Source organism: Hemicordylus capensis, chromosome 6, assembly GCF_027244095.1.
Source record: "Hemicordylus capensis ecotype Gifberg chromosome 6, rHemCap1.1.pri, whole genome shotgun sequence".
Taxonomy (NCBI): Eukaryota; Metazoa; Chordata; class Lepidosauria; order Squamata; family Cordylidae; genus Hemicordylus; species Hemicordylus capensis.
In genome coordinates this window covers 78,358,388-78,376,637 of record NC_069662.1, presented here as the reverse complement: position 1 = coordinate 78,376,637, position 18,250 = coordinate 78,358,388, and the positions used below count along the sequence as shown (strand labels likewise).

At 45.2% G+C, this 18,250-nt stretch overlaps 1 protein-coding gene across 9 annotated transcripts in view; it reads right to left on the bottom strand.

The window, feature by feature from the left end:
* Positions 1 to 18,250, bottom strand: part of TNS3 (tensin 3) — a 420,724-nt gene that overhangs the window by 33,474 nt on the left and 369,000 nt on the right. For all 9 annotated transcript variants that reach the window (XM_053262003.1, XM_053262000.1, XM_053262001.1 and 6 more), the window contains 3 exons: positions 12,215 to 12,386; positions 10,148 to 10,764; positions 6,005 to 6,091 (listed from right to left, as the gene is read on the bottom strand). In XM_053262003.1, coding sequence (XP_053117978.1) covers positions 6,005 to 6,091; positions 10,148 to 10,764; positions 12,215 to 12,386 — 876 coding nt within the window. The remainder of the gene's footprint in view (positions 1 to 6,004; positions 6,092 to 10,147; positions 10,765 to 12,214; positions 12,387 to 18,250) is intronic.

Genomic DNA, 18,250 nt, shown 5'->3' with positions numbered 1-18,250 from the left:
AATGTTAGCCGTTTTATTTTCAATCCCCTTCCTAATGATCCCTAGCATGGAATTTGCCTTTTTCACAGCTGCTGCACATTGAAAAGACACTTTCAGCGAGCTGTCAGCCACAACCCCAAGATCCCTCTCCTGGTCTGTCACCGACAGCTCAGATCCCATCAGCATATACTTGAAGTTGGGGTTTTTCGTCCCAATGTGCATCACTTTACACTTGCTAACATTGAACCCCATTTGCCATTTTGTCGCCCACTCCCCCAGTTTGGAGAAATCCTTTTGGAGCTGCTCACAATCCGTTTTGGATTTCACTACCCGGAAGAGTTTGGTATCATCTGCAAATTTGGCCACATCGCTGCTTACCCCTGCTTCTAGATCATTTATGAATAAATTAAAAAGCACCGGTCCCAGTACAGATCCCTGGGGGACCCCACTTCTTACTTCCCTCCATTGTGAAAACTCTCCATTTATACCTACCCTCTGTTTCCTGTCTTTCAACCAGTTTGCAATCCACACATGTACTTGTCCCTTTATTCCATGACAGCTAAGTTTCCTCAGGAGTCTTTGATGAGGAACTTTGTCAAAAGCTTTTTGGAAGTCCAGGTAGACTATGTCAACTGGATCACCTTGATCCACACACTTGTTGACACTCTCAAAGAAGTCCAAAAGGTTGGTAAGGCAAGATTTACCTTTGCGGAAGCCATGCTGGCTCACTCCCAGTAGGGCCTGTTCTTCTAGGTGCTTTACAATTTTATCCTTGAGGATCCTTGAGGATGCTTTCCATCAATTTGCCTGGAACGGATGTTAGGCTAACCGGCCTGTGCAGATAGAGTGCAGGGACTCCATCCGGAAGCGTTGCTTCCGAATACAGCGGTTCCGACTATAGCGGACTGCCCGCCAAGTTCCGTCCTTCTTGGGTACCAAGAACAAAATAGAACAAACACCACGCCCTAGTTCGTTTGAGGGTACAGGCTGTATGGCCCAAATCTGTAGCAGGTGGACTAAGGCCTGTTCCATCCGTTGGTGTTTGATCTTGTTCCTGGCCCTTGGGGAGACCAGAAACTGTTCCCGTGGAAAGGAGTTGAACTCCAGGCAGTAGCCCGACTCCAGTGTGTTTAAGACCCACCTGTCCTTTGTGGAGGCTGTCCACTTGGTGGTGAAGTGTTGCAGCCTGGCCCCTATTGGTAAATAGTCAACTTTGCTTACGGTTTTGCCGTCCTCCCGTCTGGGGGGCGGTGAAGCGCTGTTGTCACTGGCCTGACCTGTTTTTCTGGTGCCAGTGGTTACTGGATCCCCACTGGGATCGCCCCTGGAATCGGTTCTGCCGCTAGCCCCGGAAAACAGTACCTTGCTTGTAGGGACGAAAGGAATGTCGGTTAAGGCGAAAAGGTCTACGTGAGTCTCTGCAGCCCGTGGGCATGGCCCTCTTTTTGTCCTGTGTCTCTACCAGGACTTCATCTAGCGCCTCACCAAAAAGGTTGCCGCCATTGAATGGTGTGGAGGCCAGGTTGGATTTAGATTTCGCATCCACCTGCCAGCTTTTGAGCCACAGTGATCTGCGCAGCACCACGTTAGCTACCATTGCTCTAGAAGAGGCTTGAATAGAATCCAGGCTTGCATCTGCCATGAAGGCCGCAGCCTTAGCCAGTTTATTAAGGCCTTGTCTGAGCACTGTCTGGCCTGGCTCAAGCTTGGTAAGGAGGTCTTTCACCCACAAAACAGATGCACGTGCCATGATGGAGGTGATGGAGCCAGCCGACGCCTCGTGGGCCTTACGTAGGAGGGCATCTGCTTTCCTATCCTCAGGGCCTTTAAGTTGTTCATCCCCTTCCCTATTCACAATTGCCCCTGACACTAGAGCCACTATGGGTGGGTCTATTTTGGGCACTGCGATCTCTGCCATGGCCTCATCGGGGAGAACATAAAACCTCTTGGGAAATGAACTTGTGTGTCTTATGGCTGCGGGATTAGCCCATTCGGCCCGCATCGTATTCCGGAAGAGTGACGGGAAGGGTACCACCGGCCGTTGGTGCCCCGCTACAGGGAAAACATCCAGTGCCAGCTGGTCTGATGTCTCCTGTGACTCTGGCTGAGGGGCTGCAGCGTTAATGACCCTCTTGGCCTTGGATAGCATCACCTCATACATGTCCTGGGAAAACAATCTCAGGATGGGACTCGGAATCTGAGGGGTCTCTTCCTCAGAAAGTTCCCCTTCTTCCTTATCAGACTCCTCGGGCTCGCTGTGGTCCCCCGGGTTAGGGGTTGGTACTGAGGGATGTCTACTGTTAGCTGGTGTGGGGATGTCTCCCTCCCCACTCACCCCCACTTGGTTTGCTCTAATACTTCATCTGCCAGTATAGGTGCCCTCTGAGGTGCGTCTGCGCCTTAAGGTGCGACTGCGGAGGTGAGTTCTTTCCGGGCTGTCCTCGGATGAGGAGGAAGGAGACCTATTCCATTATCTCCTGGCTGTGTGCTGTGGAGAGGCACCCTGGGGTAGACTAGAGACTTTTCTCATCTCCCTGGCCACTGCTTCTTTAACAGAGCGTGAAAGAGCTTTGGCATTCGCCCTCATTTCTTTGGCCATCATTTCCTGCACCCATTGCGCTCTCTCCTGAATTTGCTCCGAGTCCCCAAACGCGACACTTACCTGGTATCGATTAGGTAACGAGGGGTGCTCATACCTAGGTTCATAAGGACTTGTCAGGTGGTGCGGGCTGTTCTGGCAGCAGGTTGTCCTTAGAAATACGTCCTCCTGGCATATGTTTTGTGTTCTCGCACCTGTGGCGTGGGTGAGTGGTCTATGGACTTTGCCCACCTGCATATCGTCACCAGATGCAAGGGTGAGAGGTCTATGGACTTCGCCCTGCCGCTCCACCCAGTCGGTGGTGGGGGTTGCCAGCCCCTGCGCCCATATGTATGGTACCTCCAGTCCAGTCTGATGCACCCAGGTGGATCCACCGGTTGGCTCCTGGGTAATGTTATGCAGCCCTTGCATGGCTACAGGGCCTGCCCCTGGTTGGTTTCTGGATATAAGGTAGTCATGGCCATGTGGAGCGAAAGGGGTGTCTTCTACAATTTGACCAGCAGGTGGTGCTATTGTCACCCCCTCCGCTAGGCTGCTGGAGCACGTAATGGCGGCAGCCTCGGCAGCGGGCAGTATGGACCCCGATAAGGGACAGGAGGCCAGAATGGCTGCGCTCGTGGTTCCCGATGGGGGCCGTTCAGTTGCGGCTGCCCCAGAGGCGGTCCCCGCAGGGGGAATGGCCCACGTAGAAGCGGCCGTACCGGGAGCGGCCTCGCCAAGGTAGAAATGGCCAAAAGAACGGGAGCGGCCGCAATGGCGGCGGGCTCCCCCGAGGCGGCAGTCCGCTCAGTGAGGGGCTCTCCTTGGTTTGCCGTGGCCGCGGGCTCTGCTGAGGCGTCGGTCCCCATGGTGGGTGCAACTAAGGCGGCCTCGGCCAAAATGGCGGAGGCGGCCGAAACGGCAGAGGCAGCTGCAAGGGCGGCGGGCTCCCCAGTGGCTGCACGCTCCCCAGCAGCAGCGGCCCGCCCAGCCGCAGCGGCAGAGATCAGCGCCGCAGACGTGGCGGGGGAGGCAAAGGAGGTGGCTGTGGCCACCTCTCTGCCGAGTGTCCCGCCTGGCAGGGGAGGGCAATTGGGGGAGGGGTGGGCCAGGAGGGGGCCTGAAGCCTCTTCCCAGGAATGGCCCAGTGTGGATGGGCATGGGGGGGCGAGGGGGAGAAGGGACCCGCTCCCCACAGCCGGCCCGCCAACCACGTGTGTTCCCTGGTCTCCCAGCCGCCACAGTGAATCGCTGCAAGCGGTCTGAACCAAATCCTTTCACTCTGCCGCGGAGCAGGCAGAGTAGCCAGATTCCTCTCCCCAGCCTCGCTTTCCTTTTTCTTCCCTTTGGAAAGGTTCTTTTTTCTCTTTCCCTGACCATGTGGTTCAGGGGAAGAAGCATGGTGGCACCTCTTACGAGGTTTTTTCTTTCTTTCCCTCAGGTCTTCCCCGGTGCTCTCTGAAAGGGATCCCTGTAGGGTATCCCCCGCCTGAGAAAGATCCATGTAAATGAAATGAAAGCACACCAAAGAAGAGTAGAAAGGATGATCCCGGGCAGGAGCCTGCCCAGGTGCGTCTATTCAGGAGCTAAGACAGGAAGGAACTGGGGAAGTGCACCTGGGCATGCTGGGAGAAGGGGACGGATCATCACCTATCTAATCACCTGAGACTTCCTGTCTATCTGGAGCAAGGAGCGGAAGATTACCCATTGTGAGCCGTGACCTCCTACTTCGAGGGAGAAAAAAGATGGCATGCAGTGTGCTATCCCCGCTTCAGGTCACTACTATACTGTCTATTCTTCAGAGCGATGTTATACAGTAATCCCTCGACCTACGAACTACTCAACTTACGTTGTTTTTGAGTTACGAGCGATAAAAAGACCGGAAGTAGTTGCTTACCAGAAGTAGTTGCTTACTCGACCTACGAATGTTTAGATGCGGCTTCCTCGAATTACGAGTGCTTTGAGACTTCCGTGGTGCGCTCCTCGACTTACGAAAATTTCGACCTCCGAACGTGCGTTCGGAATGGATTATTTACGTAAGTCGAGGGACCACTGTATACATATTTCAACATTTTTGAGCCAAGTTCTAAAGTATCCTAAGGCATCTCTTAGTGCTAGATAAGTAAGCTTGACAAATGCTAAGATACCTTTCATCTGGAACATACTACTTATGGAACATACTACTTATACTACTTATGGAACATACTACTTAGCAAGAGCCCCTGGTGGCACAGTGGTAAAACTGCCGCCCTGTAACCAGAAGGTTACAAGTTCGATCCTGACCAGGGGCTCAAGGCTGACTCAGCCTTCCATCCTTCCGAGGTCGGTAAAATGAGTACCCAGAATGTTGGGGGCAATACGCTAAATCATTGTAAACCGCTTAGAGAGCTCCGGCTATAAAGCGGTATATAAATGTAAGTGCTATTGCTATTATAAGGCCTGCCTGTTCATTCTTCAGAACCAATACACATGGACTCTGGACCATGTAGTAAAGAGTATCCAGTGCTCAAACAAACATTATATCTAGAAATCTGGGAGCTAATCTCTTTTGTAGACCTCCTTTTTACTGCGTATAAAAGGAAATTCTAACAAAATTCTATTAAATCTGGGAGCGGTATTTATGTGTGGTGAGGGGGGCCAGAGAGGTGGCTCATAAAGTTTATGGGGTGGGGCAGGATTGAGGAAGTATAGTCTGAAGATGCTAAATGAGGATCAGGAAATGGAAAGGGGCCATCTTTGAAGCATATACACACTGTACTCAGAGATACCAAAAAGAAAAAAGAAAAGAAAAAGTAACACAAAATGACACTCAGAGAGATGGAAAAACTCCCTGTGCCAAATCTGCATTTCTAGGCAGTTTCCTAGCAAACAGCAAAGGTAAAAATGGACTCTGATTCTGGTTGTAAGAAAAACAACACTTCTTAACATTTAGACAATTCAAAACATTTCACACACATTATTTAAGTAATACTGAAGATTGTTATCTTCATATTTCTGAACTGAAAGAGCGTGGTTTGCCCAGGGCCCCCTAACAAACCATAGCAGAGATTAAATCTGAACTGGCAAGCTTCCAGTTCATAGCTGTCTTCTAGCCATGGTGCTCCCCTACCTCTTGAGCTAGTCTTTGGATGACTAGATAAGAGCCAAATATTGTGTGTTCCACATACTGTTTAAATATTTCCTTAGGCAAGGAAAAACACAGGGGCTTCTACTTTTTTCCAGTTATACTTCTCGCCAAGTGTGTGCTTTCTCTCTTTAAAATGCTGCTTCCATCCTAGATAGCAGTTCTATCAGGGACAGATAGATTTCTCATTATCTGTATAAAAACTGAAACATTATGCAACCAGCCTGAACCTCTAAGTTAGGGTAAACTGAATATTCATGCATAAATATAAGGAGTTACTGAGCTACTTGCATGCATGCTGTGGAAGGTGTCAAATGGCATACCTTGCTCTCTTGAAATCTCCGGTTTGTACCAGAACTTGGATGTGTCTTGGACAAACTTGACTGTCACGTGCTTATCACTTGCATTTTCTGAGAAACCAAAGGAAGAGAGGACAACAACCAAGTCAAAACACACAATAACTGCCATAGGTTAGGGTAGATTTCTAAACAGCCTGTTACTTGTACATGAGGATGTGGCAAAGGGCAGAATGCTGAGGTAAAATGAACTTCACCAGTTTCAGACTGACTGACTGAAATGATGTGCACGGACCGTGGAGGTGCGGTCCTACGCCAGGGGGTGGTGGTGTTACTTTAACACAGGCACATGTGCCCGCCGTTGCGCACATCATAGTGATGTGCATGACACGCACGGCGGCAGCAGCGGGCGCATGCGCCCATGTTACTTCCAGGTTTGGAGAACAACAAGGGGGCAGGGGCAGCAGGGAAGAATGCTGCTGCCCTGAAGATTTTGCCAAAAACTGGAGTGCCGGAGGGGGAAAAGCGGTGGAAGGGGTAAGTACAACCCCCCCCACACACCCTTAAAGCAACACCCCCTCCCCCCGCTGGCGGTTCATCGGACCGCCGGAGAAGCAAACCGGTTTGCAGGCCTCCAACATGGCCTGCGAACCAGTTTGTGCACATCTCTAATTGACTGTGTTGGGGGAGGGTGGGATGTGTCATAGCTTTGAGTATTCTCTGTTAAAAAGCTCCCTGATAATGATTAAAAATCCAGAACAGCAAAAAGTGTTAGGCTACAAACTTTTCCCCTGACCGGGGATGGGGGTGGGGTGGGGGAGAGAGGTGTTAAGAATTTTGTTTATTGTCTTAGATGAGACAGGAGCACAGGAGACTGTTATGCCCTCTACAGTCTAAGATGGTACAGCCCATTCCACAACTTCATTCTCATTTTATACTTTTGCATGTATAGAAGTAATCCCCATCCCCAGGCGAACACACTCCCCCTTCCCTCACAAGTGCAGACGTACAGCATTTGTCTGAAGAGACAAACGCAGCATTTGGGGAGATTGTCTCTGTATGATTAAGAACACTGGTCACACATTATCCATGGATTATTAATCATTGAACAGATCTAATATTTTCTAGAAAGTCAAATAGGGATTGTAACCCTTTACACAGGACACGGTCTTCTAACGAGTGAGACCATTGGTCCATCTAGCTCAGTATTGTCTGAGGCACACTGACTGACTGTGGCTCTCCAGGGTTTCATATAGCATCTAGCCCTACCAGGAGATGTCAAGGATTGAACCTGGGGCCTTCTGCATGCAAAGCAGATGATCTATCACTGAGCTATGGTGCCTCCCTGTAGGAGGATGAGCAGGAAGTTATTAATTCTATGTTTCTTACATTGCACACTACATTTTTCTTCTGTTTAGGCTTAAGAAATAATCAATCTTCAAAGTTATCGCCTTTCGTATGCACATGATAATTTAAGAAACAAAGTACAGTAGTAATGCTTTTTTTTTTGTTCCCATGTAGATTTAATAAACTGAGTAATAAATTAAGAATTAACTAAGATTTCTTTAACTGTGTAACACCTTGAGTGGATGGGCTATCGAGTAAAAAAATAAAAAATCACAGCTAATTATTTCTGTCGATGTGTATACAAGGCAGGGATAGAGGTGGACAGTTCTGTTTATTTATTAATTAAATGTTTATACTGCCTCACCCAGATGGCTCTAGGAGGTTCACAAATATAAAAACATATAAATAAATAACTAATTAAAACAAAATTAAAACCAGTTTAAAATCATTTCAGTACTCACTAAAGGCCAAGCTAAAAATATATGTTTTGGGGCTTTTTAAAAGATTGCTAAAATTCTTAAGCCTCCAATATCCATAGAGTGTGCATTCCAGAGCCCAGGAGCAGCTAGCGAAGGCCTGATCCCGAGTCACTGCCAGGTGTGCTGGTGGCAGCAAAAGATGACAACATTCCCACTGCCATTAAACTTTATAAGGCTAAAATGATTCCCCAACTCCTTTATGGGACACAATAGGGACCATATACCAACTTTAAAGATTTGGAAAAAATTCAAACTGTTTTTTAAAGAACTATATTTGGTGTCTCCAACTGCGTTTCCAATTTGGTGATACGCATGGAGACAGGCATACTCAAATTGGAAACCAGGGCTTGGCTCCTAAGGATATTTTAATCTGCATCTGTTAGGGCTAATTCCAAAGCTTCTTGTGGATGAGCCTCAGGCATCTTGGTCCTGCAAAACGATAGATAAACTTTGCCAATGCGGCCTATCACCCACTCTATTACTAGAGAGTGTTGAGAATACAGCCCGCAGTTTAGTATGACAGAGATTGGTTGACATAGACATTCAGGAAGAGAAGGCTTGTTTACCACCTTTTTATAAACAAGTATATGATAAGACAGATCTTGTCCCAGCAACGTATTTATTTACGATCACCTTGAGTAAATTCAGATGGGCCTTTTCCAGGGCCAGGTTCAATGCTTTCCCATCTGCAGTGCTTTATGGGAAATATTTGAAACTATTATATGAAGAACGGAAATGCCCCTGTGGAGAGGAGATTGAAACCATGGCCCACATACTTTTAAAGTGTTCAATATATCAAAACTTGAGATCTCAATTAATCAGCCCACTGATAAAAGATATGAGGGGACAACCTGAGGATCTTGTTGTAGCATATTTATTAGCAGATAAAGATGCAACTATTTCATATGTTGTAGCTAAATTTTGTTATGTGGTCACCAGATTAAGAACGTCAAAAAAATAGAATAAAGTTTTGGGTTTCTTAGTGTTAATTTTAAATTATGTATATACACTTACGCCTTTCCAATGCCGTTATTTTATTGTATTTTTATGTGTAATTATTATTATTCTAAAGCCATTATCTATTTATGTGTAACTGATTTTCTATTAATATTTTTCTTTTTAAGTACGTAAAGATTTTTATTTATCTTTTGGCCAAAGACCATAAATAAAGTATGATGATGATCTCTCCTCCTTAAAGTGCAGTGGGGATCATACTGAAGAACATGCTTTTCCAGGTAACGTGGTCCTAAACTGTTTAGGACTTTAAAAGGTAATTACAAGCACTTTAGTATTTTGCCTAGAAACATACCAGCAGCCAGTGCAGCCATTTTAAAACAGCTGCAGGGTCTCTCCAAGAAACCTCAGAGATCAATTTGGCTGCTGCAACTTGAACTAACTGAAGTTTCCAAACAACATATAAAGGCAGCCCTATGTACAGCGCATTGCTGTAGTCAAGCTGAAAAGTTACTAGTGAGTGAACCACAGTTTTGAGATTGTTATCTTCAAGAAATTGTTTCAGCACTGTTTGTCATGTCAGAAATACAGCACAAGGAGCAGTGTTCCTAGCTAGGCTGCATAATTCTTGTTGCATGCAAGAAATAGAATATGCATAATTATCATTAGCACTGACAAAAGGATTCTTCTGAATGTGGCAGATATAAATTGTCTGGAGGACAAGTCACACTTATTTTACAATATTGTTCTTCTAAATTATCAGGTCAACCCTCGAAAATTGTTGATATATGGATAGAATCCCTAAAGCTGAACATCACAAACCTGCTTTTCACTGAGATGATACACCTGTGCCTGGACTGAACCACTTCAGGTGGCAGATGGGGGCTCACATGATGGAATGCTCCCACACAGGAAAATGACTCCTATACACAGAAAATTAGCATGACAAGGCAGGCTAGGCTAGAACCCTTGTGCCTCACATGCTAGTTCATTTGGGTGTGGAAGAATATTTTGTCATGTGAGCACAATCTGCAGCAGTATAAGCCAGACAAAGGTTTACCACCTCAGTGATAATTGGGCCAAAATGAGCACATAAATCTTTATTTTCATTCTTGTTCCTAACATTGCCAGTGTATGTTTAAACAGATATCTGTAGCCATGGGCCAGTTTGGAAATTTAAGAAGCAGAGAAAGAGGAAATGCAAGTTATTTGTTGAAACAGCCTATTTCATCAGTGTTTCATTGGATGTGGACTGTGGCCTACAAAAACACATCCAACAATCTATCTTTTTAATTCTTAAGATCCAACAGAAGTATTTTTAATTAGTGTTCCTGCAACAAGTTCATGCAAAAGCTCTTTTGGAATTACTCTCTCTGGACAGAAAGCATACCTGGCAATGGGGAAGTGCTGAGAACTTTAGAAAAATCTGGAAGAACATTCGGAAATGGGATGCTGATTGTGCTTCCACTATGTGGGCTGGAGAAGCCACTTGACGAAGGTGAGACAGAGCCAAAAGACCGTTCTCCCTCTGAAGTCCTCTTCTTCTCTGGAAGAGGGGGTTGAGGGTGCATGTTTATTCCCTGTTGTTGATTTGGACTGTTCTGGATGTTGTGTCCAGAAGTTGATGCAAGAAAGCTGTGTGGCAAAAAGCTGCTGTCCACTGGTGATCTTATAGTTTTGGGGGATCCATTTGCATTTGCCATTAAAGCAGCTGGTTTCTCCTCCAGTGGCTGATTACTGTTGGTCCCACCATAATTAAAGCAAGTACGGACACTGGTAGACACCGCAAGATCCCGCTGTTGCCCAGTGGATGCATTATCTTGGCTGTTCAATGACCCAGCTTGGAGTCCCTTGGTCTGGAAGAGTGAGCCATCTTGGACAGGAGTAAAAAACTCTGGAGATATGAGGTAACTTCCTGCAGGTCTGCTGTTGCTCACTCTTGAAAACTGGGGTGTGAAGGAGGATTTAGAACCATTTTGTTGCCAAGTGTGTTCACTTGAATGAGGACTGTTTTGAAAGAACAAAAATCAAAACCCGGTCATTCCATTCACATGCTATAAAATGACTGAATACACAGTGCCCTGCTTTAGTTGATATCTAGCAAACTGTGGTAGGAGGCCATTTCACAAATTATATGGCAGCAAACTTGGATTTGCCACTAAGAGCACATTCAGCAGCAAATTGCAGACAATGCCAGATCCTTGACAAGTGTACCTATATGATACATCTGTTTGCAAACATATTTTTCGCATTCACAATTTATATTTTTAGGTGTGCATTGCAACTTTTGGCATATTTTCTTAACTTCTTGTCTTAGGGATACTAGGATTTCCAAGAATAACCAGTGATGGCCAGATAACCATCCATGTTGTACTGACTTAAGCCTTGGTTCAGGCATTCAAAAGAAGGCTGATGAACACGCTAACAACTGCCCAAAGAGAGTCAGAAGTCCTGCCCCTGCATAGCAGTAACTTTCCTCATCTCGCTGTTCACAGAAATGGCAGTGTTTGAGTGAAGACGGAAATGCTGTAACCATGATGGCATGTGTTCCATGATCAGCAGCCTGGATCGTCCAAGGTCGCCGATCACAGAACGCCTGCAATCATGGTTACAGCACCTTCTTCTTCACACAAACACTGTCATTTCTGTGAACGAATTGAGGAAAGTTATCCTCATATCCTCCCTGTTCAAATAAAAACCAGTGGCTAACATTTTGTGCAAGGCAATGCTGGCATTTTTGACCTGCCGGAATTGCTGCGCATGTGAAAGCTAGCCCCAGGCGGTGTTGCACAAGAGCGCAGTTGTGCAACTACTTCAAACAGTGTGTGGGCACTTCTGCAGTGCTACTTCCATTGTTGCACAACACCATCGGGACTGGCTTTCACATGTGCAGTGGCCACTGATTTTGTCTGAACAGGAAGAGAGAAGGTGAAAGAGACAGAGGAATCAAAAGGCATTTGTGTGTTGATTAAAGGCTTAACATCTGGGCCAGTTACTACCAGTCAAAGGAAAGGTTGTACAAAACTGCTAGTTTTTGAAAGAACCCAATTAGCTGTGAACAGAGATTATAACCGGCCTTAAGGGCTATCAACAGTAATCGCGCAAGGCAGTGAACAAATTCCAGAATACATGCTGAAATGCAGCATTCTTCAACCAGAAAAAGTTTGTGGCTAGTTTTAAAACGAAAAGTCATGAGGCAGGATTCAGACTAAATCCCATTAAAATGAATGAGACCTAAGTTAGTCATGTCATTTATTTTAAAGGTGGTTAGTCATGACTAACTTAATCTGGATCCTGCCTACTGTCACAGTCTCTCACATTAACCTAGCTCACAGGGTTGTGAGAATAAAAGAGCGGGGGCATGTATATGCATCTTGGGCTCCTTGGAGGAATGTCAAGATACAAAGAAACATGGAATACACACACATATACCCCAACCAGCCTGGAGCTTTCTTACCTTTCTCCTCTCGGAACAGGGCTATTATTTGAAACTGTGCAAGTAGCTGCAAAAGGCCTCTGGCAGGAAGGATTTGTCTGCATGTCAGTCCGCAACAATTTCGAATCTGGACCTGTGGGGCTGTCAGACATCACAATGGAGTGGTTGAGGCCTTCCATGTAACCTCGAGGTTCTGAAACAATTAAATGAAGAAACTTTCTTTTAACAGTCCATATGCTTGTAACTGCAATTGGTTCAATTACCTATAGTAGATTCTGCAGACATTCATGTTTGATAGAAATGAAGGTGTGGCAGGAGGGAGCTGGTCCAGAATAACACCTGCATCCCCTGCCTCAGCCTCACATCATCTTTAAAAGAAACGTTAAATGTCCACTGTTGCCCCACAATGTGGTGGGGCTCTTTTTTCTGTTTTTCTCCTAAAACATGTCTAGCTGTGACAAAATTCTTGCAGAGAGAAAAATGAAGATATAGAGAACCTGATATATCAGTAAATACAGACATAGATTTTGCTCAGAACAGAGGTGTAGCAAGGTCTGTACAGGTGAATGTTTCATTAGGGAACTTTTTCTTTCTTTTTTGGTGCCATTGGCACCACCAAAAAAACGCCTTGAGACTGTTGATCACGAGAAGCAGTATAAAAATCTAACAATACATTTTAGAGGAGACTCGGGATGACGGGTGTTTTTTGGCAGTTCCCACCATTGCCCACCTGCCTCTTCCCTGGTGCCAGTAAAGAGTTGGCCTACCATTCACCCACTTGCCCCTGTTGGAGCTGGTAAAGCTGACAAGGTCTAATGACTAGTCCTTGCTGGCTTTGCCAGCACCAGTGAGGGTGAGTGGGCAACATCCCTAGCCCTGGTCCCATGCGCGCCAGCCCTTTTCCAGTGCTGGGGAGTGAAGGAACCAGGCTGGCAGGCAGGCTTGTGGATGCAGTGGTGCAGTTAGGTTATTTCAGGGTCTGGACCTAATGGCATTATAGGGCCCCCTGGTATACAGATTTTCTACATATTGTAAAAGCAGTTGTCATTTGTAAGGTAAAGGTAAAGTGTGCCATCAAGCAGATTTTGACTCCTGGAGCCCACAGAGCCCTGTGGTTGTCTTTGGTAGAATACAGGAGGGGTTTAACATTGCCATCTGCCGTGCAGTATGAGATGATGCCTTTCAGCAGCTTCCTCTATTGCTGCTGCCCAATATAGTACCAGCGGAGATTTGAACTGGCAACCTTCTGCTTGTTAGTCAATCATTTTCCCACTGAGCCACTTAAGATGACTGTTTGTAGAGCACCTAAATTATTCTAGCACAACTTCCCTGCCAAGCGTCCATACATGGAGAAAGACAGATAAGTGAAATTAAAAAGAAAAGAAAAGAAAAGTGGGAGGGAGGGAGAAGGGGGAGACAAGTAACGTGAAAGAAGGAGAGAAAGAGAAGGAGCAAAGAAGGGAGAGAAAGAGGTGAAAGGAAGGAATACAGACTAGTGAAAGGAGGGAGAAAAAGAATGTGCACGTCTGAGGGTTGAGACTCAAAACAGTTGGCGAGGCGCTCTCTCTCTCTCTCTCACACACACACACACACACACACACACACACACACACACACACACGGGTGCTGGCCACTGGCCCTTTCAGGAACCGCTAGAAGGAAGATGTCTCAAATTATTTTTTTCCAATTTCATTACTTTACTGATGTGTCCAAATCAGGTTTACTGGGTGTCTACTAGCTAGGGCTGGGTATCCATTTGGACACACAAATATTAGTTTTAAAATGCCCTGCTCAGCCTCCAGGTGTTCAAGGTACCACATTCACAGGACCCTACACATGTATAAGTTTCCTAAATACAATACACACTCTTCATTTATTAATACAAATCATGGCCAGTAAGCATAACCCTCAATTTTCCCCTACCATGCATTCACTTCTACACAAAGTGAACACCTGATACAAATCCAAAAAGCAAATGAAGGCAAATAAAATAACTATATAATACATGCTCAGAAATTAAAAGCACTAAATTCTTTACAGAGTTTGACCCTTTATTAATTTCTTTCAGGATTAGTTCGCACTTGACAACTTCGACATCAAGTGGCAACTTACAAGTGTGAGCCAGCCATTGCAGGGAAACACCATAGATAGATATTGTTGGAGCTAGGACTCTGGCAACATCAGCTCTCAGCTGCAGGCTGAAATTACGCTGTAGGCTTTTTCACATTTGTTTGTAACTTTTTCTTTAAATAAATCCTTGTACTTCTTCAATACTAAAGAACTGTCTCAAGACCTCTTGCTTTGCTGCTTTCTCACCAAACTGGTTTTGCTTTGCTATTTGGGGACTGCCATTTCCCCCCTACAGATATTTTATATCCCTATACCACACTCCAAACTCAGTGTTTCCCAATGGAACTAGATGACTGGCTGAGTATCAGAATGGTGCCATCAAGTAATGAGTCAGATCTGTATATGTATGCATGAAAGCCTCCATGGGGCCAGCTATACACTGATTCTCACAAATATCAAATGGATTAATAATTAACCACATGACTTGATTTAGAGTCCTGTCCAGCAAGGCAGCCCAGTTGCTCAAAGGCACTGGACCAGCAGAGGACCCTAACAAAAGCTTTCAGATTAAGCTTGGGCAGGCCACAGCCTGTATAATGGAGAAAGCAATCACTTCCATTTCCTTGCATGGTCACCTGCAGCAAAATCCAATATTCTTAGAAGTGGAATCTCTCTTGTGAGGAGGTCATAGAAAACCCCCTAGGGGCTCCACTGAAGTGCCAATATCAAACTTTAAATACAAACTTAAAAGAAAACAAAAATGAATGCAAATCTCTGGAATGTTGGGGCCTCAAAGTAGTAGCAAGTCAGTAGCAAGCCATTTGAGGTTAACCTTGCTTTCAGAAACCAAGAAGCCATTGTCTTAGTGTGGCTTACTAAAATATAAAAAACATCTTTAACTCTCTGCCCCCACACCTGCATGTTCTGGACAGTTTTGAGTCAGGCATTTGTTAATATAGAGTCCAGAACAAGTTAACATCAGTATTAGGGTGAAACACACACACCATTTTTATGTATTCATTTTAAAAGAGCCAGCGTGGTGTAGTGGTTAGAGTGCTGGACTAGGACTGGGGAGACCTGAGTTCAAATCCCCATTCGGCCATGATACTAGCTGGGTGACTCTGGGCCAGTCACGCATCTCTCAGCCTAACCTACTTCACAGGGTTGTTGTGAAAGAGAAACTTAAGTATGTTGTGCACAGCTCTGAGCTCTTTGGAGGAAGAGTGGGATATAAATGTAAAAAATAATAATTAAAAAATAAATAAAAAGCAGGAATTTCTTATTGCAAATTCCTGTTCTAAAGAATGGAAGTGGGCATTCTCCATCCTTCAGAACTTCCTCCCCCGCCACCTTCACATAGGAAGCGGCAGGGCCAGCCCCAAGGAGGAGCTCCTCACCTTACATACTGGATCTGGAAAAAGCAGGGGCACACCTGTCACTTTTGCGCTGATTTGCTAACATGGCTAATACTGCAGAAATCACTATTTTGGAAGTGGTACCTAAAAGCCCCAACCCTGTTAGTCACCTCTGAGCAAAAGCAAGGCAATAGAAGAGGAAGTGATACCTTGAGGTGCCTGTTTGGTACACCAGCACATGGCCCTGATTCAGCCAGCCTGGCTCACGGAAGAAGGCTAAGTTGGGCAAAGTGTGGAAAAGGCAGCTGTTTAAAGATGTAGTGACATGCCTGAGGTACTGGTGGCAGGAAGATGGTGGTAAGAAAGTGCATTCTAAAGCAGTCTTATTACTCCATCCCTACTCTGGTCTTGTTCAGCGGGGAAAAGCAGCATATGGGGAGGGGAACAAAGCCGCCTGGGATGCTACTGAAACATTCTCCCTCCTCCCCTGTGAAGGTGTCTGAGCCTTGTGTCAAGGGAGGGAAAGAAAGAAAAATGCAGCAAGCCTCCACTTCTCAAACTGAATCACTGAGCTCTGAAGAGCTCAACCAAAACCCTGCTCCCTTGACACGAGGCAGGTCCTCTCTCTGAAGTGATGAGTAAGTAAGCAAGATTTCCCATCCTCCCATCATGTAGGAAGGGCAGCCTTGAACGATGGAAAATGCCTCCTTCCTCTACCAAGAAATCTACTGTGTATCCTGCATGCTCAGTCCAAGGGGCTCTCAAAGGGGCTAAAAATGTATAAAATTATACTACACACAGACACACTAACAGTATAAATCAAACCAACAAAATAGAAAGCCAATGCTTAAAATGGTCAGAAAATGTAGTAGAATCAGTTTCCATCTGCCTACATGAGCCTAAAAACCTTCCCAAACAAGGTCTTAACCAATCTTAACCACTATATCACACTGAGAGCCAGCGTGGACTGGAACCGGGGAGACCCGAGTTCAAATCCCCATTCAGCCATGAAACTAGCTGGGTGACTCTGGGCCAGTCACTTCTCTCGCAGCCTAACCTACTTCACAGGGTTGTTGTGAAAGAGAAACTCAAGTATGTAGTACACTGCTCTGGGCTCCTTGGAGGAAGAGCGGGATATAAATGTAAAAATCATCATCATCATCATCATCTTCTTCTTCTTCATCTTCTTCTTCTTCTTCTAAACATCATGATGAAAGAGAGTCTGGGGAGAACCATGAGAGAGCTTAGGAAGAGAGTCAGAGGGAGGGAAGCACCACTCGAAAGGTCTTGAGAGGAGAGCTGGTATTGTGGTAGTAAGCATGACTTGTCCCCTTAGCTAAGCAGGGTCCACCCTGGTTGCATTTGAATGGGAGACTTGATGTGTGAGCACTGTAAGATATTCCCATCAGGGGATGGAGCCGCTCTGGGAAGAGCAGAAGGTTCCAAGTTTCTTCCCTGGCTTCTCCAAGATAGGGCTGAGAGAGATTCTTATCTGTAACCCTGAAGAAGCCGCTGCCGGTCTGTGTGGACAATACTGAGCTAGATGGACCAATGGTCTGACTCAGTATGTGGCAGCTTTCTATGTCCATTGTCTAGCCCTTGTCTCCACTTCCCTGAAGGACAAAACACACAGAAACCTATCGCTTCTATTGCCAGTAATCAATATTTTAACTTTTTCTAAATAGGAATTTTGTAGAATAAATAACATTTTAAAAAAAAAATATGGAATGGAGGTGGCAAGGTTCTTCTCACCACCTGGACAGATGATATATGATATACCCAAATGGAAGGTGATTGAATTTAAGACAACCCCCTTAAAAACAGTTTAAATACAGATTATACCTGCATTTACTTGAAAAGAACAGGATTCTGAATTTAAGATGGCCCCCAATTTCTAATCTTAAATAATTTTGGGGGAAACCTAGTCTTGGATTCAGGTAAATACAGCAGACAGCTGTAAATCATCCACTTGTTGAGAGATGCATTCCCCAATTCTCCGGATTTGCAGTCATATCATTTTGAGCTGACCAGCAAATTAGACTGGCAACATTTGCCTCATTTAAAATACATATTTTCTGTGTGGCAACACAGATTCTGGAATTTATTCCTGGGCAGATAGCTCAAGTTAGAAGCATGCCACAGATATTTCCAACTGGCATTAACACAAAGCCAATCTTCCCCAAATTTCTGATCAACACAAAAAAGGAACCACAACTAGTGTTTTCTGTAATTTAATATTCAATATAGCTAAACAGCAGACCCTTCTGTTTTATCCCCCCACCCCTTGAAATAAGCAATAGTGACATTCCAGTATAACTGAGATGCATCTTTCCAACAATTTCCTGGCTCTTTCCATTCATCAATTTTCAAAACTGAAATATAGCATCTTTGGAGACACACTGTTGTTTGTGGTAAACTTTATATTACTTTTACTGTTGTGAGCCTCCCTAAGCAGTATTGTATTGGAGGGACAAGATATAAATATTGTAAATAATAATAAGATTAGAAGCTAAACTTGCATCAATTCTGGAAGCACAATTCCAGACACTTATGTGAAACACCTGGGACAACAAAACTTGCAAACAATGCTGTGATTCAGGGCTCCTTAGATTCCTAACATAGTTTGGATAAT